This window comes from Rhinolophus sinicus, linkage group LG13, assembly GCF_036562045.2.
Source record: "Rhinolophus sinicus isolate RSC01 linkage group LG13, ASM3656204v1, whole genome shotgun sequence".
NCBI lineage: Eukaryota > Metazoa > Chordata > Mammalia > Chiroptera > Rhinolophidae > Rhinolophus > Rhinolophus sinicus.
In genome coordinates this window covers 58280769-58304458 of record NC_133762.1, presented here as the reverse complement: position 1 = coordinate 58304458, position 23690 = coordinate 58280769, and the positions used below count along the sequence as shown (strand labels likewise).

The 23690-nt window shown below is 35.7% G+C and overlaps 1 protein-coding gene across 2 annotated transcripts in view; it reads right to left on the bottom strand.

The window, feature by feature from the left end:
• XRN2 (5'-3' exoribonuclease 2) overlaps positions 1–23690 on the bottom strand; it is an 85810-nt gene that overhangs the window by 43886 nt on the left and 18234 nt on the right. The window contains exons 2-20 of one of the 2 annotated variants that reach the window (XM_019717479.2): positions 23461–23588; positions 23265–23376; positions 21262–21373; positions 19697–19755; positions 19531–19620; positions 18306–18378; positions 18110–18160; positions 17466–17623; positions 16557–16631; positions 16337–16470; positions 16181–16238; positions 15993–16100; positions 11510–11554; positions 9942–10073; positions 6452–6570; positions 3086–3221; positions 1260–1367; positions 1084–1173; positions 364–436 (exon numbers count right to left, since the gene is read on the bottom strand). In XM_019717479.2, the coding sequence (XP_019573038.2) occupies positions 364–436; positions 1084–1173; positions 1260–1367; positions 3086–3221; positions 6452–6570; positions 9942–10073; positions 11510–11554; positions 15993–16100; positions 16181–16238; positions 16337–16470; positions 16557–16631; positions 17466–17623; positions 18110–18160; positions 18306–18378; positions 19531–19620; positions 19697–19755; positions 21262–21373; positions 23265–23376; positions 23461–23588 (1861 nt within the window). The remainder of the gene's footprint in view (positions 1–363; positions 437–1083; positions 1174–1259; positions 1368–3085; positions 3222–6451; positions 6571–9941; positions 10074–11509; positions 11555–15992; positions 16101–16180; positions 16239–16336; positions 16471–16556; positions 16632–17465; positions 17624–18109; positions 18161–18305; positions 18379–19530; positions 19621–19696; positions 19756–21261; positions 21374–23264; positions 23377–23460; positions 23589–23690) is intronic. The other variant, XM_074318004.1, reaches the window with a different exon arrangement.

Below are 23690 nucleotides of genomic sequence, written 5' to 3'. Positions count from 1 at the left end.
GTCATTCTCCACACGAACACCATCATGTTTTTATATCTCTCAGCAACCTAACAAGGTATCAATGAGCTGCTAACTAGAAGGTCCCAAGTCCCAAGTTTCATGAATTAATCACAAAGGAAACAAAAGATATAATGATTAATGTATTTCAACTCAGTTTTCTGTTTATCAGAATATTACTATTTAAATTACTATTAATCATTGGTAATCCCAGGTTAAATGGAAAAACATATCAAATTTTCACATATAATTTTTAAAATACTTATCTTTTACAGGGATTTTTTTTCATTTATAAATCATGTTTGCTCACTTTTACCAAAAAGAAAACAATTATTTTAACAAAAACGAATGATGTCTAAATTTTACCTTGCCATGCATATTTCTTCCCATTCAAATCAATAGCAAAGTCTTCAGGGTAGAAGTCAATTATACTAGAATCCTACATCAGGGAGAAAAGTAAAGATTCAAAACAAAAGTCACGTTTCTGTTATACAGAATTTGATATAATTTTCGTTCAAGTTATGAAGTCTGATGAGAAAATCAGGTTTTATTCCTTTTAAAAGCTGTTATTAAGGTATCAGGTCATTAATCCCAGGTCCAGTAAAACAAAAAATCAACAATTTTATTTTAAATGATGGAAAAAAGGATTATAGAATCATAGAGTTGACAACTGTGGGCCCAAGACAGTGAGTGAAGAGTTCACTGACTGTAATAATTCCTATTTCCTGGCTGGGTCTCACTCTTTCTAGCTAGCACACAAAAGCTCAGAGGTGATTTTGGGTAAGTCAGTCTTCTGAGCTCTGGTAGCCACCACCAGGGCTGGAACAAGTAAAAATAATAGGCTGAGAACAAAATGACTATTATAAGAATTTCCCCAAAACACAAATCAATTTTATTTACTGGGTAGGGTACTGATGACAAGGAAAGCGGGGGGGGGGGGGGGAAGTAGTGAAAAACATACAAATACTTTTACTTTGTTTCTGCACTTCACTGTTTCAACTGAGATGCAAAAGCAACTGCGATTAATGTTAGTAAAACATATGACAAAAACCCTGTTACCAACACACTCAAAATACTAAGACTCACAGGATCACTCATGAGTTTCCGCCATGATGGAGGTAGAAAATTACCACTTGCAGCTGGAAAAACTCCCATAAGTTGTTCCAGTGGTTTAAACTGCAAGAAGAAGAAAAGTTTAAGATAAGACACATAATTTTTATCTAAGCCAAAATTCTATTATGGCTCTAAACAACCAAGCTTACCGGTTTAGTGCCCTTCTCAAAATCAGAAGGCATGTCTGCAATACCTTCAAAGTCTGAAGCAAATGGGGCATAATGGAATGGATAATACCACTTCCAGGAAGCACAGCCCTGAAATCATTAAAAACAACAAAAACAAAAATCTGTGTTAATGATAATCACAGAAAAACAAATAAAAGTTAGGACTATTAATCTATGATATTCTATTTATAAAACATATGACTTCTACTATATATCCTATATATTAATTTTTTTTCACAAGTCCTAAAAGTTGTTTGGATTATATCTGAACTTTTTATATCAATGGATCCTTGATTTAAAAAACACTGCTGGGCGGCCGATTGGCTCAGTTGGTTAGAGTGCAGTGCTCATAACACCAAGGTTGCCAGTTCGATTCTCACATGGGCCAGTGAGGTGGGCCCTCCATAACTAGATCGAAAACAACGACTTGACTTGGAGCTGATGGGCCCTGGAAAAACACAATGCCCCAATAAAATTAAAAAAAAAAAAAAAAAAAAAAATACTGCTAAGCATCTTTAATATAATCAGTTAACACCAAACTTTATATTTACAGACATAACTTGGTCAAGATTTTTTATCCTTAAAATGTGTTTAGTGACATTTCTCTACAACTCTGGAGCTGCTATTATCAAATAAAATGAAGAGAAATTGCAGCTGACACTTAACTACTTACCCTGTTTCCCCGAAAATAAGACCTAGCTAGACAATCAGCTCTAATGCGTCTTTTGGAGCAAAAATTAATATAAGACCCGGTCTTATTTTACTATAATATAAGACTAAGTCTTATATAATATAATACAATACCATATAATATAATATATAATACAATACCAGGTCTTATATTAATTTTTGCTCCAAAAGACACGAGCTGATTGTCCAGCTAGGTCCTATTTTCGGGGAAACACGGTACTTGAGCCTATAGGTGGATAAGGGACATCACTGAAACAGTAACTGAAAGTAAAACAGCCGAAAGTCTCATTTTTACAATTCCCTATTATATTTTCATGTAACAAATTTCTCTACTATAAAAGTATTTAAGTTAATCCATCAAAATGAAAACAAGAGCAAGTTATACCCATAGAAAACAAGAGTCTCTCGTACATGTTTAATTGTATGCCTAGGGAATTAAAATCTTGAGGGTAGGAGTAAAACATAAAATTAGAGTATTTTACAATCAATACTCTATTGCTGTTTAGGACATTAAATTACTTTCTACTTACCTACAAACTTCATCTATTCCCAAGTCACACCAAACCTAACTTACTTCTCTCCAAGCACAAAACCAGATATTATCAGTGTTAAATCCCCTATATGTCTACCTAATCTCTCACCAGTCTGACATCTCAATTATCAAAGGCTTTAAGTCACACAGGAATTGCTCCAATTAGAATGCACTTCATGTAATATCGCTACATTACATGGAGAAAATGGCATCATTCAAATTCCTTTCAAATTCTTACCAGCTTTGTCCTTTGTTCAGTCATTTAGTGACTGTCTATTATCAGTTATTTTTTATTCCAATTAAAAAAACACCAAACTTTAAGCATTGGAAAGACAAAGTACATTCAACCACATACTTAATGCTGAAATCCTTTAACACAACAAAAATTAGCTTTGTTTATATATTAACATCAAAGAAGTTTTACAAATATTATTTAAATAATTAAGGTAATGAACGTCTAAATAAGAAGCTTTAAAAAGTGAGTCTGGGCTTAATTTCCAAATATAGCTCAATAATACACATTATTATAGAAATGACTTCCTAAAATGATTAGCTAGAGATTTAGAGGAAAATGTTCCTTTTGTACCTGGTAATAATATCGAAGAACCCAGCAGAGCCCTTCAACGTAAGATTGTACAACTTTACGACGAAATTTCTCATCAGCTGCATCAACATCAAATTTGTTCTTGTAGTACCGCTGCTTCCAACCAGCTTCCCATAGCCTAAACACCAGGCAAAGCCAGTTTATGTTAAATAAATACTTTCAGTAACTGTCTACCAATTTATCACCCCAATGAATTTATATTTAATATCCAGGTAAAATGTAAATGAGTTAAACAGTAATGCTAACATTACTGTTAGCATTTAATTATTTCTAAATTCATTTAATTATTTCTAAAAAGTCCACTTTCACAGGATTCATTATCAAATTAAAGATAGCTAAACATCAAAAACCCAAACACTGATTCTAGTAAGCCATTATAAAACTACATATATATTTTTTAAGTTTATTGGGGTGACAATTGTTAGTAAATTTACATAGATTTCAAAACTACATTTTAAAAAGAGATGAACCATTAAAGTAGGTACAGAACATTTGTTTGCTCAAATTTTCATACTGTTTTACATGTTTTTGATTGTGAACAATTCTAAACCTACATTTTAAGATTCAAATACTGAGGGGCCAGCCCAGTGGCTCAGGGGGTTGGGGGGCCAGCCCAGTGGCTCAGGTGGTTGGAGCACCGTGCTCCTAACACCGAGGTCGCCGGTTTGATTCCCACATGGGCCAGTGAGCTGTGCCCTCCACAGCTAAGACTGTGAACAACAGCTCTCCCTGGAACTGGGCTGCCATGAGCAGCCAGAGGTCGGCGTGTGCAGCCGTGGGCTGCCATGGGCTGCTGTGTGCTGCAATGGGCTACTGCCAGGAGCAGCCGGTGGCCAGTGTGAGTGGCTGGCAGCCGGCGTGAACTGCTGTGAGCAGCCAACCGACGACTGGCGACCGACTGCCTCAGCCGGGGGGAGTGAAAGGCTCATAATACCAGCATGGGCCAGGGAGCTGTGTCCTACACAACTAGACTGAGAAACAACGGCTTGAACCAGAATGGGGGAGGGGGAGGCGGAAGAAGGGGGAAGAAACAAAGATTCAAATACTGAAGATATTTTATATATATCAAGTTCCTCAGTTTATTTATATTTAAACTATACAAAGAAAATCAAATTACTTTTTAAAATAATGACTTGCATGGGTAAGTTTTTAAAAGGTAATAAATGGTTTATAAAAGAATAATCTAGGAGCCAAGCAGAAATTATGTGTATACCTACTCTCTCTATCCTTAACTCTTTCAGATAAGAGTTGTTTTGGCTTAAGGGAAGGACACACACAGATGAGGTGTAATAAAAAAATATGGTGAATGTTTAAAGGAAAAAAAATTATTATAGTGCAAGACATATTGCCATCAATCCCCTCAAAAACTCCCCCTCGCTTCAAACACATTTATCCCATTGTTCTTGCCATTTTCTGAAGCAGTTCTGGAAGTCTTCTTTCACGTCTTTAGTTGAGCTGTCGTGGCTGCCTCGGTGTTGTGAATCGCTTCAAAACGTTTACCTTTCATGGTCATTTTGACTTTGGGAAAGAGACAGAAGTCTCACAATGCGAGACCTGATGAATAAGGTGGATGAGGACACACCATAATGTTTTTATTTGACAGAAATTGTCATACCAGAAGCGATGTGTGACATGGAGCGTTGTTATGATAGAGGATGAAGTAAAGACACACGAAAGAGGACTTCCAGAACTGCTTCAGAAAAGTTCGATGGGGTAAGTGTGTTTGAAGTGAGGGAGAGTATTTTGAGGGGAATTAATGGGAATGTGTCTTTTACTGTAATACATTTTTAAAATTTAAACATTCATTGTAATTGTTCTATCACACCTGGTACATATGTATATTCTGCTAAAACTGAGAAGCAAGTCAATCAATTCACTAAATTATCACTAATCACCGAAAATACAGTGTGAAGAACCACATTTTCATCCAAAGTATATGTTTTTGTAAGTACTCATTTCTCATTCTCTAAAACATTTAAATATTTTATTGAAGGAACACAAAAAAGCAAAGAACACTAAAAAACCCCCAAAAACATTAGGACAGATGAAAATCATCAAGATGATTATCCATTAAACGGCTATTTTCTACCATATACCAGATCTTATTTATTGCAGTTATGTTTCAGAATATACCACACAAATTTTAATTTCATACAGATACACACAAAGAATTCATAGAACATCAAGTAGAATATCCACTATGCGTAATATGGATTAGCACTATTTAATAGAAAATATCAATGAAATACATGCTAAGAACCCCAAATATTTCTTGATAGAAGCATTTTTACCTTGATTATCCTCAGCAACAGGATTAAACAATAAAGTACTAAATAAATCAAGTTAACTATTAAGCTGGTATTGATCATAATGGCTACACAGTTAAAAAAAAAAAAAAGAAAATACTCTAGGAAAAAAGTTCAGTTACAGAGAATAAAAACTCAGACCAGGTAACTGTTCAATCACAAGTCACCACAGATCTCAGAATCTCACATTAAAGAATGTTCAGAAAATGCAGGCTATATATGACACTTACGAAGTTTCTAATCATAAATACAAATACGTCATCCATGTCCTATAAATGCAGCATGAGCTGCTTTTAATGATACTACAACTACCACTATTGTTTGTTTAACTTTGAAATATGCCATTTTTCCAAATTCTTAATGAGTTATAATTATTTAGATTGTTGGTCTTCTGTACTTGGAGCCCAGGCTTCAAAGCTGGATTTAATTACAAGAGGCTATTGATTTAATGACTTCAAACTTCTGGATAAATTAAAGAGTCAAAGTTTCCTATTATAAATAGGAAATATACAGTGAAGGGAAACTTCTCTGCCATGAAATATAATTGTGCATATTCAAGTTTGTGGTTTTTAAAAATATACATATTTATCTCTTAACCAAATGACTTTTGCATATTTAATTTTGAGGAATAACCTTTTCAATTGAGAAGATGAAAGCAAACTATACTAAGTATCCAAGTGTAACTGAACTTTCTAGTTTAAGCTGCTTGAAAATTTAATCTCAAAACAGTAACATTCAGATCACATAGCCAGAGCTAAACACCTCATGTCTAGCCCATGCAGTGCCTGGTCTCAGAGGGAAAAGTGGTTTGGAGGACAAAAACCTGCATGCATACTAATCTAGATACTTAGGTTTAACAGCTATAGCTTACACATCTCACTGGAATTCACTGACTAGTCTAACCCTCCACATTAATTACTAGTGGATAAAAAGATCACAGGAAAGTATCTGAAGACACTGCTGTTCTAAGCTAAATAGCATTAATTAGGTCACATCTATTTCAGCAATTTGCTAACAAAATGCTATCAAAAAATGGCTTCACCTGACGTTATCCTCTGGCTCAGGATCACTGTCACTGTCTTCTGCTTTTCTCTTAATTCCTCCTAATGGAGATGGGGAGCCATCAGAAGTGAAACTCGTATTAGGAGATACTGAAGGACTCTGCAGACAATTACAACATTAAGAGGAAGGATTTAATGATTCATTTCACATAAGAAGTTATACCCAACTTCACTGTTAATACTTTTTTTAAAGCTATCAAATAGATATGGTAAATAAATTTAGAAAGCACAAAGACTGATCTTGGCCTACTCCACCTCCTCCCAAAAGAGTACTAAGCTTCCTATGCTTAAAATAAAAAATTAATTTGAATACTTAGGGTAAAAACTGCTTCAGAAGTAAAAAGAAATATTTAATTTCATAGACTTTAAAATATAGGATTTGAATTATTTTTTCCTTTGGTGGTTCCCTGTTATAAATTCACGATTACTTTCTACCAGTCAAATAACAAAGTTGTAAATGGAATATATATATATATATATATATATATATATATGTAATATATAAATAATACATTAAAAAGTCAATGCTGCTGAGAATGAAGTTAAATGGTAAGTGTTCAGCCTAGTACAACCACTCTGGAAAACAATAGTTTAATGAGACTCTGCCAGATAACTGTTAAATTATTTTACATATACTGTTTTAAAATTTAAGGTACAAATAAAAATCTATCAGTCATCTTAGAAAAATGCAGATTTTATTATTATTTCAGACTTGGATACCATTTTGAAGTATTATCCTAAAGTAGTTATCAGTATTATCTTCCCTTTGTACCTAATTCAATGAACGTAATAGCACCCTGAAGTATTTTAACATATAAGTAAAAAATTACAAACTTCTACAACTTTAGTTTTATGTTAAATGACCAAATACACAAGTGGCAGAAAAGGTTTCCATGGTAAAGGTTTTCTTCTTGTCATTCATATTATATGAGATATTTTGAGTAAATTGAATTATTTTTAAATTGAGAGCTGAGGGGGCTCTTAATGCTACTGTAACTAAAACCACACCATAGTCCAAGAAAAGTTACCACACAGCAAAATTATATTTCATTGAGCTTATGACACTTTCCTTTGTAAAATGTATAATATAAATTTTATTCATGATACTACATGGCCAATACTGTCAAAAAACAAAACAATAAAAATAAACCCAGGAAGGCACTGTTGTACTTGGAAAATGAGGTGGGTGTTTTAAGTTATACAGATCTGAATTTAAAATACCAAGTCCAATCTTACTGGCTGTATGGCCCTGGGCAATTTATTTAACCTCTGTCAGCCTGGACTTCAAATAGGATGATAATATTCTATGTCCTTATAGGATATTACAAGGATTAAATAAAAAAATATGTGCGAAAGATCAATAGCATACGACCTGCCTGGTACATGGTGACTAATCATTCAGTAGGTCATCACTATTATTTTATTTTTTAAACCCATCCTTAATCCATTTGGATCAAATTATGAGAATGATATACCTAAGTACAGAGAAGTTGTAAAAAGCAAACTTTCCCAAAATGACAAAGAAGATATACACTCTATCTTTAGATAACAAAAATAATATACCTCCAAGGGAAAAAAAAAGGTGTATGCTCTTTAATACTAAATCTCCACTTATCCTTTCTGCTCTCTCTCTACCAACAAAAGTATTCTTTCCTGAACATAAAAGATTCATACCAATTCAAATTTCTTCATAAAAAGCTGTTTTTTGCGATCAAATTTTACTAAATTGAGAATGGCTGCAGATGTAATGAAACAGTATTTCAGAATGTAACATTTAAAAACACACATGTATGAGGAAACAAAAGCTAACAAAACATTAACAATGCTGACCATCAGTAGACACTTGTCAACCACTAGAGAATAACATACCCAAACATTTAGAAAAAATAAAACATAACCTTAAAGGCTCCCTTTAAATTAACTGGTAATTTGGCTTCATGATTTCCTTAAATTGGGAATATTCTAGAAGAAAATCCCTCTATGCAAAGCCTCCAATAGAAATAATTATGTCAAGAGGAATTAAGACAGGATAAAGTAAGCAACTAATCATCAATCTCACGACTCCTACTCCCGTGGCAGACCTTATTAATCAACAGTGGGTCTAGTCCTGTGGAGCCTGAATATAACATTGGAATCCTTCTCAAAGCATCGTAGCTAGCAAAGTTTAAACCTATCTGCCTCCCTAAGATCAAAAGTATTCTATTATCGTGGTGGCTGGTTAGCTCAGTTGGTTACAGCATGGTCCTAATAACACCAAGGTTGCCGGTTCGATCCCCACATGAGCCACTGTGAGCTGCGCCCTCCTTAAAAAAAAAAAAAAAAAAGATTAAAAAAAAAAAAAGTATTCTATTATCAATGCTGTGTTTGAAAATACCAGTCACTCTCAGCTCCACTCTGAGGGGACTACAGTCATTATAATATTCAATGACGGATATGAGTTTTTTCTATTCTACTTAAGTGTCTCACTATAATCCCCTTCACTGACCCTCCACATCCCATTCCATTAATGGTGTAAGGACTAAGGCGAGAGAAAAAAATTAAACATTACAAAACACACAACAGAAACCCAGGCTGCTTCTCTCATGAGGTGCAAAATCTCAGTTTTCAAATTCCAAATCTACGGTCCTAAAACTTCTAGGTGTGGATTTATGGGAATATAAATCCAATCAATCTCGTGATATGGCAACAATTCTGCATATACGATTACCTTGTAATAGGGATTTGACATCAATAGGATAACTATTAGAATGAAATGTAAATATCCAAACTTATGCAATTACTTTGGCTATATCATAGTAATAGTTTGCATAAGATACCAAGCCTTACATGATATCTTGCCTCCCTCTACAACACATTCTCTCTCATGCCTACTGGCCCTAAATAAGCAATAACTTTGCTTATCTGCTATCTGTGAATTTTAGCTGACAAACTGTTTCCATGCTCTGCCATATGCTCTGAGCTCATGGTCTGTTGCCACTATTACAGGAAGCTGAGTTGGCAGGTGAGAGTGTAGGCAGTAAAAAGTACCTATATATGATAGACTGAGGAATACTACTCTGCAAAATGATCATGACTGATCCCTGGAAGGAAAGGGGAAATAGGCAGCAAAACCCACCCTCCTCTCTTGCCCCAGTTATGAGACATTTGGATGTCCCTATCATGTTTCTACCACCATCGCCATCCAGTATCTTTGGGGGAAGAGGGAAACACTGTGGCCCATTTGCATTATAGAATCACTGTAGCCACTTAGCTACCTATATTTACACGTCTTTTCATTTCTTTTACATCATTTAGATATTTTCATATTTATCAAAATGTATTTAACAGAATTAAAAATATCTCAAGGCAAAATAAATTGAAAAAACCTGTAAAACAAAACAACTCCAGGCTAAGAGATAAAATTCACACACAATTGCAAGGGGCATCTGGTCGTCACCACTCTTCAATGCTACATAAAAGTAAGTCACTTACAGAGTTATTCTGCATCCTCATTTCATAGGCTGCTTGTCTCGGATTACTGGCTACTTGAGAACCTGGTGAATTTCTTGAACCCAAGGCATGAGGGGTTAATATTCCACCAGGAGTGAAAGCTGGTTGATCTCTCTAACATAAATAGAAATGAATGTAGAAATTAAAATTAAATCACAACACAGTTAGACGATAGGAAGAAGAGAGGGCAATGAAATAGAGTCCCCACTATAAGTACTTAAAAGATGAAACAGATAGCCATTAACATTACAGGGTTTTCGACACTTTGATTTGATGGTAACTTGCCCTGTAAACAATGGCCTGTAATATTTAATAACTTGCATATAATTCACTGTTCTGATATACACAGAAATTCTATTCAAGTTTCATTAGGCTATTTTGTTTACTTACAATTTCAGAACACATGCAAGACAGTTTTAAGCAAATAAATATAACTATTACGGTAAAAAAGTAAGTTAACATCTTGATTTACACTTAGGAATATGACGTTTATTTACCTTTCCCCTTGCTAGAATTTAACTCTTTCTAATTAATCAGAGCTATGATTATAGCTATAACAGGACAATCATGGCTGACTGGTAAAACAAATACTTTTTAAAACAGATAATGACTGAAAGAAAATAATTATATATAAGGTAGAAAACAAATATGCCCCTCCCAATCTAAGTGTTTTTGAACCTACCTGCAATAATAAACAACTCTACTTTCTCCCTTTTAGGTTCCTGAATTGCTCAATTCCAATAAAATATAATAATAAAAGGCAGTCCCTAAACTCCATGAGTTTAAAATCTAGTAAGGAAGACAAGAAAAACAAGAACTAAAAAAGTTAAGTGACCATAAAGCATGCAATTAAGTATGAAAACAAATATCACAGCAAGAAGCACCAGAGTTAAAAGAGAGGACTGCTCAACCTGGACTATAAGCAGAAGCAACAAGGAGGCCTTGCGGAAAAGATAAGATGTGAGGGAGTAGTGAAGTCAAAAATCCATTTGGAGGTACCAAATGAAAGCAATGCTCTGAGTCTGGGGGGACATCGTATATTTAGAAGACACCAGTGGAAAAGCTGGGCAGCTAGAATTCAACCAGAGCATAGAGCGCTCTGCATGCCAGACTAAGACAGAAATGGGTTCTGAGAGAACTAAGGAATCTCTGGTGATTTCCGAGCAGAGAAACAAGTTTCAAGTGTCATGTTCTGGGGAAGACTAACTTGACAAAGATGTAGACAGAATGTAGTCATTTTCAAGAGAATACAAAGGGTTAACTCTTTTGATTACAAAAACAATGCCTGATTAGTGCAAAAAATTCAAATAGCTAAGTGCCCCCTGCCCCCTCCTGTCCATCAAGTATATCCCTTCAGACTCCAGACCTGAGAAAGGACTTGTTGAAAACCCACCCAGCATTCTTTCTCCTGGTAAGAAGGCAGCTGATAAACATTATGTCCCTAAACAACTCCTACTAAATAAGGAATAAAAACCTATTATAATGAACATCTTCCTCCAAAATTGTAAACTTTTGCTATTGCCAATCTTATGACATTAATTAAAACTCACCTTCATTCTCTTTCTTTTTTCTTTCTGTCGTCTTCTAAAACTGTCCTAAAAGTATAAAATCCACATATTCTGTCAAATAATTACACAAAAATGTAAGAGTTAAACATTACCAGGAATGATTCGGAAGACAATTAAAGTTTTAAAGGAAGACCCCAGAAACCTAGGTACATAATTAAACTAGGCAAGGGACTATATACATTTAAAGCTGCTATCAGAACTTTAGATGGCTAGAACATTCTATACTCAGTTTAGATACAATTTAATTGTTCCTCTTAATTTTTTTCAGATAGTTTTTGACATCATTTCAGGAAAGAATGAAAGAGTCATGACAAAGACCATTGGTTTTATCCTGGAGCAAACAGGCTGCCATTATGGAGAAGATACAAACAAGTAAGAAAACAAACAATTCTTCAGTTGTAGCTGAACACAGTTAATAATCAAGATTTCAATCTTTAAAAATCAACAGGACAATTTAATAACAAGCCTCTGTTACCTAAAAAGGGTTTGACAGTTCCTAACTCTGTAACATGTATAACACAGTGGGTAAAGAGAGAAGTGGGCTCTATGTAAATACTACCCTCACCTCCAGGTTCCAAAAAAGTCAATCTTATGAAAGGAAGGAAATTCAGATATCTGCGCTGCTTATTCTGGGCCGTTTTAACTCACAGGAAAGAGTCCATCCAGTCTGCATTGATTCTTCCCCTCCACTCATTTTCAAAATGTGGCCATGGTTTAAACTGCACAAGATTTGGGGGTGATCTTGCTCCCCACTACCTATTTGGGCTATTCTTCAAAGGCCTCCTTCACCTGGAAGACACTCCTCCCATGCTCAAGTTTCTGTGACTATCAAGGCACTGAAACGACAGTTAAGGCATCCGTGGCTGCTGCTATGGCCTAAATCAGGGGCCACCTGGTACTGTACTGACCATCAGCCTGCTAGCTGCACTTCTATCCCTTCCCTGTACTGCCAACTACAATATAACATCTTAACAAATTGAAATTTGTGCTTTCTGTGGGAGAGGGACTGAACGTGGGATGCATGGTGACTGACTACCTTAAAACCACCTAAGATATGAAAACCACCAATTTCTTTAATCAAGCTTTTACCTCCATCTTTAATGGAGGTAACTTCTCTTATCTAGGTCACCAATGACTTATAGACTGAAATCCATTACTCAGTTTTCAGTCCTTATCTATGACTCTTTCCTTCTTGAATCATCCTCTTCACTTGGCTTCTAGGACACTATACTCACCTGGTTCTCCTTTCACTCTTGCTGTCTGCCCTCACTTCTCAACTCCCCAACCTCTTGACGTTGGTCTTCTGAGCCCACTACTTGGACCTCTTCATTTCTCTTCTCTGATGGCAGTAATCTAGTCTCATGGCTTTAAATACCATCTATATGTTTATGACCATTCAACTGGGATCTCCCTCCACTCAGCATCTCCACCTGGGTATCTCAAACTCAGTATCTTCCAAACGGAATCCCCACACTAGCTTCACACCTCCCAGGCTTCCTCATCACAGTTGCTCACACCATTTTTTCAACTGCTGAGATAAAAAGCCTTGGAGACATTCTTGATCACTTTCCTTCTCCCACGCCTTGCATTTAATCTATCAGTCAACCCCATTGGTTCTATCTTCAAATCATTCAGAATCCAACTACCTCTTGTTATCTCCACTGTGACCATATTGGCTCCCTTGGATTGCGCCCGCTGCTTCCATCTCTGCCTCCAGACAGTTAGTCTCAACATGGCAGCATCAGTGATCCTTTGACAGTATGTGTCAGATTTTGTCACTTTTATACTCAAAACCCTCCCGAATGAAAGTTAAAGTCCTCATAGTGACTTACAGGGTCCTATCAGATCTGGCCCTCCATCATCTTTCTGACCTCTTCTCCTACTACCTCCCGTTTACTTCCTCTGCTCCTACCACACTGCTCACTGTTCTGTGAAGATCCTGGGTATGCTCCTACCCCAGAGCCTTTCCACTGGCTATTCCCTCTATCTGAAATGCTCTCTCTGCAAATAATCTGCATGGTTTATTTCCTCACATCCTTCAGGTCTTCATTTAAAGTCATCTGTTAGTGCAGCCCTCTCTAGTCACCTTTTCTGGAATTGCAAACTCCCCCTCTCCACCTGCCCAGATATTTCCTCACCTGCTTTAATTTTCTTCATGGCACTTATCACTAACACACTACAGAGCTTACTTAGTTTTTGTGTTTGTCATTCATCTCCCCAGAAGAATGTCAGCTCTTTGAGATCAGGAATTTTTGTCAGCTCTTTGAGATCAGGAATTTTTGTCTGTTTTTTTTGTTGTTGTTGTTGCTGTTATCAGTAACACTCAGAATACTATCTGGCACATAACACTTAATAAATACTCTTGAATAAATGAACAACATTTACAAGATAGGCAAACATCATAAAATAAAAAGCATCCCATTTCTAACCTAACTGTTCAATTTTAATAACAAATATTGATCTATTCCTTTTCTACTATCTATTCTGCTGGTCAGTTAAATACCTATTCTACGGGTAGTAGTCACACAAGGACAGGCCCATCTGGGTGGACCTTACTGATCTTTAATCTTTTTGTGCTATCAACTCCTTTAAAAATCTGTCAAAAGTGGACACACTTCCCAGGAAAATATATACCCCCATATACTTTTATACTGAATTTCTGAGGGTTCATAAATCCCCCACCCCACCCTGGATGCCCAACCATGCTGACAGACGTCATATGATGTCAAGGGCACCAAAAAATATACAAAGTTTTAAAACGCCCTCTCTGCTAGGCCAGCTAGAAACCATATTGCCTAAATCTGAAGCACTCTGCTATCTATGAAATCCCATACATCCTAACCTAATACCAAATATCACCAAGTATTAAGAGTCTGCTAAAGCCACATAAAAAGACTGTTCTAACATGAGGTTCTTATACCAAGTAGTATACAGCATATACAGTTTTTTCTTAAGCATAAATGGCAGCAGGTCAAGTGGAGCCACTGTAATTGTTGAAGACTTACTTAAAAATGGTTGTTCTAGTAGATATTTGATATCCCAGAGAAAGTTGTTATTTGAATTTTACATATGAAAAATTCTTGCCATCACATAAGATTACCAAGTACCAAAGTCTTTGGAAAGAATGCTTACAGTTCACTCACTCTTTTACTTAAATAAGAGATCACTAGCTACAGTATTTAAAATTGAAGAAAATATGAAATCTTGTCAGATACGATGATATGTATTAATCTGTAAGGAGGTCATGAAGCAATACAGCAATGTTATTTTGTGGCTATTTGCTCAAAACAAGCATATGACTTTTTATAGTCAGTTTTCAAAAGGATTTCCTTCAGTAAGAAACTACTACTATTCGCTCATTTTACCCATTGCTTATCTCCCTTGCCATTCCCCCACAATCACCCTCCAACCCACTCTGTGAACCCTGGCAGAGGACGAGGGGCCTGTCCATCTCACCCTGACATCTCAGGCAGTACCAATGGCTCATTCTCTCTCTCTAGTACTGGCTCCTCTTTCTCAAGTGTCCACACTTCTCAAGATTTCTGCTGGAGGCCCTTTCACTCCATACAAGTTCCTAGGGATTTCAAGTTCACATTCATGACTTTAAGTACCTCCCAGATAATAGTTCTAAAATCTCCTTTCAAAAAACTTTTGCCCCACAGAATCGTACACCTGAAACCTATGTAACTTTACTAACAATTGTCACTTCAATAAACTTTAATTAAAAAACAAACAAACAAAAAAAAACTTCTGCCCTAAGCTTTACACACTTCGATCAAATTGCTTCATGGATTTTTTCTCCTCTCAGGTGTCCTGAGTACTTAAAGTGTCCCTCAAACTCAGTATCTCCAAAATGAAACTCGATTTCTACCTTGTCGCCACCCTAACCCTCAGTGAATGGCAGCAGAAAACTCCCAATTGCCCAAGCCAAAAACTTGGAATTCTCACCTAAGACCTCAGCCTATCATATGTAATACATTTCCAGGCACTTTTTTATTTCCTTCTTTTATGTTTACATTTCTTACTCAGAGCTGCAACCATCTGCCTTGGCTGATGCAATCCAACCCACACCCCCTACGTTTTATTACTAAAGTACAGAGTTCCTATCTCTTAACCTATCTTCCAGAGCATAAAGATTTAGTACAAACATGGCATTTGTGTAGCATGGAACCCTCATTTCACATCCTATTGAGTAGACAGGCATTTGGGTTTATATCTTAACCAAAATTATGAAGAGTGAAAAAATTATAATGCAACTCACACAGTGTGCAATACATAGTTCCGCATAGCAAGTATCATAACCTTTATAAAATAATGAAAGCACTGACTACTCATGATTACATTGGTATTTTATATTCTGTAACGATATTACAACGCTCTCAAAGAGGTTAAAAGTACAATCACAGGATCATCATAGCCTATTAGAGATAGGAGCAATTTAGCTACTGCAATAGAAACACTTTACCTCATCATCCTTTCTCTTTTTAAAAATGCTATCCTCAACTTCACCAACTGCTAACATGATCATCTGTACTCTTTGCAGATTGACATAACCACTTTCTGTAAGGTAACCCTGTAAGTGATAAAATACATGTAAAATGATCTTATAAAAGCAAATATCTCTGTTTTGAAATTATTCAAGAGTGAACTTACCCCAGTTTTGTGTACCACATTTTTGTATATGTTAACCAAACGGTCAATTGCACCTTCCCTGCCACCAGGAAACAAACATCATGCATTAGGACCAGCATGGGCTATAAAGGCAAAGAGGCTAACACATAACTTGAAAAACTACAGGAACACACATACCTAATCTCTAACGATGGCAGGTGAGGAAGGAAGTCATTTCCCACAAAGAAGCACATGAAGACCCAGTCATCAATGCTCCTTTCAACATCAAATGTGAATGGTAGGCTGGCCATGGTGAGTTCTCTTTCCAAATACTACAACCAAAAAGGAATACTACTATTAAAGCTATCAAAAGACACCCTGTTTTAGAGTGCCAATTCCAATGATTATTGCTACGTACCTCACGAAGAACATTAAGACGAAGGAAGATAAACTCTCCCTCTGAGCAAGGAAAACTATCTGCAAGTTCATCATGCTGCAAGAAGGGGAGTAAAGGTTAAACAAGTCTACTCTAAATCCTGTACATTTTTTTCCAACCAAAAAAATATGGCTTATTCTAAAGTAAGATTCATTTTAAATTACAATTATTAAATAAGAAAAGAACTCATCAAACCATTTTAAAAATAAAAATTACCCATAATCCCAATCACCTACAAAGGGGATCAGCATTTTTTTGTTTTGTTTTGTTTTAACAAAGGCGTAGACAGCAAAGTTTAGCCTGTGGGGGTCGCATATGGTCTCTGCTGCATAATGTTTTATGTTTCATTTTGTTTTTACAACCCTTTAAATATGTAAAAAAATCAGTCTTAGCTCATAGGCCAAATATGAAGGGCTGTAGTTTGCCAACTCCTGACCCATACCCAACCAGTATTAATATTTTGATGCAAATGCCTCTAGATCCTTCTCTGTGAACATATATTTCCTACCTGTTTTTTAAGAATAACCATTTGAAACAAATGACTTCTACAATCAAATCATGTTCAATGGGCATTATTACCTATAATATCTAAGCTATATGTAGATATGTTAGAAAAAGTGGAGAATAGAAAGAATGAGTGTTCTTTTAAATGTATGTTTACTTTAAAGAGGTTTTAAAAATACATCTCTGTGAGGGGTAACAGAGTAGGTAAAAATCCAACCACAGTGTGTTCTTTATCCATTTAAAAAATGAGGTGACCTGAATATACTTGCCATTGAACTGTACACTTAAAAATGGCTAACACTGTATATTTTGTGTTATATATATTTTATCACAATTTAAAAAAATTAAAATTTTAAAATAAGGCAACTACCATCTCAAAGTTCTTACCTTTCCCTTCTTTTCTCTCGGCAAACCTTCACAATCCTTGACCTCATGTCCAAACTGATTACAAAGACCACATGGCTTGGGTTTGTTTGGTTTGAATTCTTCTCTAATAATGGTAAAGTTGGGTTCATGTGTAGCAAGGCCGAGCATGATGAGATCAGCTATCGATCAATAATGACAAAATGCAGCACAGTGAGCACTTTGAGATAATCCTTACCATAAGCAAAGACACAGGACATTACCATAACACAAGACACCAGCACAAAGAAAAATCCAAAGGAGTACACAGAGACGGCAAAGCCAAAGAGCCGAACACTTCCTAGCAGTTGTCAGCCAACAAAATGTCCTCCAAATAACCTCATGTGGCTAGAATTTAGACTACCACTCAGGAGTCAACACTTGGGAAATTTTCCATTTTATAGGTATGTGTAGCAATATCAAAAGATTTTAATGTAAAAAAAGTTAAAGATAGGTGAATTAATAATTATAGATTAAACAACAACTCAATACTAGTTCCCTCTCAAACATAAAATAAGCAAGGGATTTCAGAATTTCCAGGCAACCATGGGTAATCCATTACTACACACCAACCCACCGACTTACTATGGTTTAATCCAAGAGAATTAAATCCCAAAAAAGAAACTTACCATCTGCTCCACATAAGCAATGATGAGTGTTTGGGTCATGGTTAGGCTGAGCTAAAGAGGGGGAAAACATATATATTTATATAAATATATTTTATACCACAGGAATATCACATTTTACCAAATATTTTCTATGTAATGGCTTATCTTTTTTTTTTCCAGTAGAACATATAATCAAATATTTACAAGTGAGTTTTACCTCTTTGTCTTCTAATGTAATCCATGATTTTATGTTCTCCTTCACCAGGAGCACTAGCATCAGATAAAATAACCTATAAGAAAGTTTTTAACACTTTCAGCTCATCCCAATTTTCTCGTACAAAGATCAATAGAATTGAATATCTTAAAAGTAAATTGAGATAATTCTATTCAGATAGTGTTATTTATTAGCAATTTTTCTTAATGAGCTATGTGTGTGAGAGCGTGTGTGTATTAAATACCCACTGTTTCACTGCTTAACTTACCACATAGAATAGGAAAAAATGAAACGTTTGGGTCAAACTTATCCATTAGAAAACCTGACCAGTTCACAAGTTTCTACTATCTTCACAACTATCAAAGGATGTAGCACTGAACCATACATATTAAACCCTGGGAGTAACCGATAAGACACCCATTAAATACAAATTGCCATATCTAATTAATAGGGAAAAAAGCTTGTAAACCTAAAATTACATAAAAGCTCATTCAAATTTTACTTAAACACTTGAGAACAAAGCCATTTTTTTTAAAGGCAGACCCACAACTTTAATCTTGTTGTAAATTTCTACCGTGTTTCCCTGAAAATAAGACCTACCTGAACCATCAGCTCTAATGCGTCTTTTGGAGCAAAAATTAATATTAAGACCCGGCATTATATTATATTTTATATTATATTTATTATATTATTATTACATTATATTATGTAAGACCCGGTCTTATATTAACATAAGACCGGGTCTTATATTAATTTTTGCTCCAAAAGATGCATTACAGCCTATGGACCGGCTAGGTCTTATTTTCGGAGAAATATGGTAATAAAAGAAATTTTCATGTATATATATATATTTTCTTTTCTTAATTTACATATATAATACAAATTAAATATATAATACATACATATTTTTAAAGATGACGTATGTGTATATGTGTATATATACATGTATAGCGTATGTGTATATATGTATATATACACATACATATATATTTTTTAAATCATAAGTCCCAGTAAGAGGACAAAACTGGCACTGAGAGAAAATTCAGCTATCTAAAACTGGACTACGCAAGGCATCCCATTTCCAATAACCCTGGAAACTTCTCTTTCTTCTGACAGTCAACTAACATTTTATGGGGGGAGGGGGGTGAACGGACAAATAGCATCAGTCATACCAAAGTACAGCTATGATCACCCTATTCTTCCTTAAGTATCAAAATGCAAAACTTACTGTCAAATTTTTCCACCCGGGGTCATTATTTAAACGATCAGCTATGTAATAGCGAAGGCATTTAGCAAGATTGTCCATGAACTCAGTTCCCTAAAATGATAGAAGGAAATAAATTAACATATCATTTAAGAGTTAACAATAGGTAGCAATGTTTGAGACTACTTACTGGTGTAATACAGTTGCTATCAAATCTTTCTTTTATTTCTTCTGGAGGAAGAAAGCCACCTAGAGAAAAAGAGGCAATGCTTTGTTCTCCCCATAAAAAGGAAGGTAAATTATTCAATATCAAGGCAGATAAACAATAACAAGAAGTTCAAATACAAAAGAAAGAAATGTTGTCACTTGAGGAACAACGTTCTCCCTTTTGGGAGGAAAATAAGATTCCTCCCCTCAAAATTTAAATGAAGCTTTAACATGACTGTCAAACAACATATGATACACAAAAGATACTATACCATTACATAAAAATATAAAAATTATGACATGCTTCCCAATGCCTTCTGCAGCAGCAGCGCACGCACACACACGGGGTAGGGGTTCTAATTTTCATAAGCTCTTAAGATAAAGCTGCCTTAGAAAAACAAAATTAAAATGCTGAGTTTATCACAGCTTTATTTGATAAATAAAATTGTCAGCTAGATGGTAATAATAATCCTTTTTTTCCTCTATCACTGATTAGTTTTTTCTCAAGATACAAATATATTCCATAACATCTTCAAGAAAGACATCCTCAAAATCAAAGACAATCTGTTATAAATACAAACAGGTTTTAGAATATTACAAGCTGCAACTAAATAACTATATACTTGCATACATCCATCAAATTAAATAACATAAAAATTTATCATAATCGCTGGCCTGAGCTGATTACACTATGGTATCTTTTTTTCCAACTGCCAAGTACAATATCTAAAGCCAATAAATAAGGTTTTCCTGATCTATCATATTGCCTTATGTAACAAAACACCCAACAAATCATCCTGTTACAATCACACCCCATCTCACCCACAAGGTATCTTGGGAGAGAACCAGTCCCAGTGAGCATCAGGACCCCTGACCTTCTTCCTGAGACTTAGTCAACTCCTACCCATGTACCCATCAGGAATTTCAAGACTTTGGGGAATTGCAAAGATTACCTCATTCCATTTAACCCCCACCCCTCCCCGCAATGAGGAAACTCTGGGTACCTCACGGCCTCAGCACCTGCTGCATCAGCCTATATTCAAAGTGTGCATGGCTTGATGAAAGCCTATAAATATGAATCTCATCATCCCAGGCCTCCTCATATAGACCTGAGTTCTAAGGGGAAGCAATAAGCAAGCCATCAAGACTATTTGAGGAAAATGTTTACGGGAATGTAGCTTTCTAACAGCCCCTCATAGAAAAAAGAAGAAGCAATCCTAGTGTATTTCTATTTTATAGATACATAAAAGTTAGCGGAAGAGCTGCACTCGCCTTAAAAGGTATTGACAATGTGCCCTCCCTACCAGAATTCCCTCCTTTTATTCCTAAGTTTCCCTTTGACTATAGGATGTGGAAATGAACAGGCTTATTAATGGGAGTAAAGGGTCCATGAACTACTTTTCCTCAACAGTGAACATAAATTTTCCTTGGATATTCTGGGATCCTTGTTAAATGAAAACTTCACCTATTCTTTAAAAAAAGCTGCCACCCCATCCCCTTCTCCATACAGCATGTAAAAAGTCTAACTTCAAGAAACATATTCTTTACCTTTTGCCAATATTTCTTCCCTGACTCGCTGCTTCTCTACTGCTGCTTCCATTCCTTCTTTTGATGCTCTGAACCTCCTTGAACGCTGTTGGTTCATTTTAGCACGCGGTGCCTGAAAACATGTATTTCATATTCAAGTAATAATATTCAAAATATTCACTAAATCTGTACATTATTTTGAATCAGTTGTTCTGATAAAAATAGTACACTAAGATAGAAAAAGTAAACAGTATGTCTAACAATCCTTTTGTCACAGACAGTAGATCCAGAGAACTTAATTTGGACCAAGAACCTAAAAGCTGAACTCATTCAGGAGGGTGAGTAGCACGTCAAATGGACAAACATCCTATGAAGCCACAACACTTACCATTGCAGAGCCTACAACCTAACACCAGTGCCACTGGTTTATCGTTTCCCAACAAGGAAAGCTCATTCTACTAAGACCCAGCCTGCGTGTAACGAGTAGTTTGCACAGAACCAGGATCAGGAAGAACTTCCCTATGTCTAAGTCTAAAAAGAAGGACCGTCTCCAAATGGGATTTACAATAGCCCATAAAAGCAACAGAAAGCTACTTCTTGATACGTATGGCACTTCTATTTTGTATTTCCCACAGTGAGGCTCATAATTAGTACTCTGTCTCTATAGTAAGGCACAGCAGTTAGAAAGGGAACAAAGTTTTAACCAAAAGTACTTTTAAATCACTCTAACCAAATATAATTTAAATTGCTGGATAAGTTTGAACAAAGTGAATTGGACTGTAAGGCTGTGAAATTATTGAACCGAGTTTTGTGGTTGGAAGGGACTCTGAAGTATCCTATCTACATCTAAAATAAGTTATTTTGTATTCTCTTTAAATAGCATCCTTTCCTATAAAATGAGACCACCTAATCACAAATGCCAAGTTCTAAGATGTACATTTATATCTTTAAAAAAATGTGTTATAGGCATATGCATGTACATATGCATCCAAATTTGCACACATTTTATGCTTGATCTAGCAGTAAGGGCACACTGGAGTAAAGTTAAAGATTTCCTTCGAGAATGTGAATTGGAACATCCTACAAATAAGACATATTCCTGTTCCCTGTATTCTTTATTTTAACTGCAACTTAACAAGTTATCAGGCATCTAAGATTTTTCACTGAGTAAATAGAACCCCACAGAAAAGTTAACCTTCTTGGACCCAAAACTTTCTGGATTTTCAAAATCATTCCATTAGTCACTAGGGTTACTAAATCTAAAAGAAAGAAAATCTATTTGCATATGGCTAAATAAATTTATGGTTATGATTTACCTTATTTTTCCTTAAACCCTGATATGTAGTTTGCTGATCGTTTATAACAGAAGCTACTTGGTACCGTTATCACAGGTCACCAAGTTATTCCCCGCTTAAATCATTTTGATGACTACTCACTGCCTATAGGATGAAATCCAAACTCCTCGTGTGGCAGGTAAGGCTTTCTCAAGTCATTGCTCTACTTCCCTTTCCAATCTAAAACACCTGCAGTTGCCCATGTGTCAGTGTGGTCAAAGGCATGGAAGTGTGTTAACCTGGCACATCTGAGAAATCTGGAAGGTCCTCCTTCCCTACATCTGTCCCATCCATTCCCCTCCACTGCCCACCAATCTCCAATTCTTCTTTATCCTTCAACGATTAGGACAGAAGTCACCTCCTCTCTGTCTCTTAACTTCCTGAGTAGCACTGACTCCGTCTTCCTTCAATACCTCGCATGGGTTATAAAGCCCATTAATTAATTAATAACCTCACTCGTTTACTTATGTCTCTGTCCCTTTAGTGGTAAACCCTTCAAAAGCAATATCCCCAGCATCTCACAGTATCTGGCACAAACCATATTTGAATGAAGGACTGAAGGATGAGGCTTTCTTTCTTAAATTTACCACAGTCAACATTTTTCACTATTTAGCTGACTTTCATTCTAGACACTGGGAGCACAGCAAAAACAAAAATGAAGGATTCTAAGTTAATTATTTTAGCACTTACCACACCATCTATTGCCATGTAGAGAAGTCGTCTTGGTCTTACAATATTGAAAAGTCTGTCAATGTACTCAAAAATTGCAACCATCATTTCATCCTCATTTTTTGGTGCTGGTCTATAATAACAAGCAAACAATGTAATATACAATACAGTACTCCTCTGTAACCTGTGGTATCCGTGACAAAAACGGGTTACGTACTTGTCTTCAGGATGAGTACAGGGATGGATGATTCCATTCATATCCAAATACAGATTATCAAACTCCACATCATTTGGATTAGGTTTACTGGCATCAACAGGAATCTTTACACCATTGCATTCTTTTGGCTATGAGGAAGTGATAATTAGTAGTAGTTTGATTGTTCAAGTCTAAATTTGAAGCTTCCCAGGCTTAGTTCTGAGTTGGATTATAAAATAAGAAGTTATTTC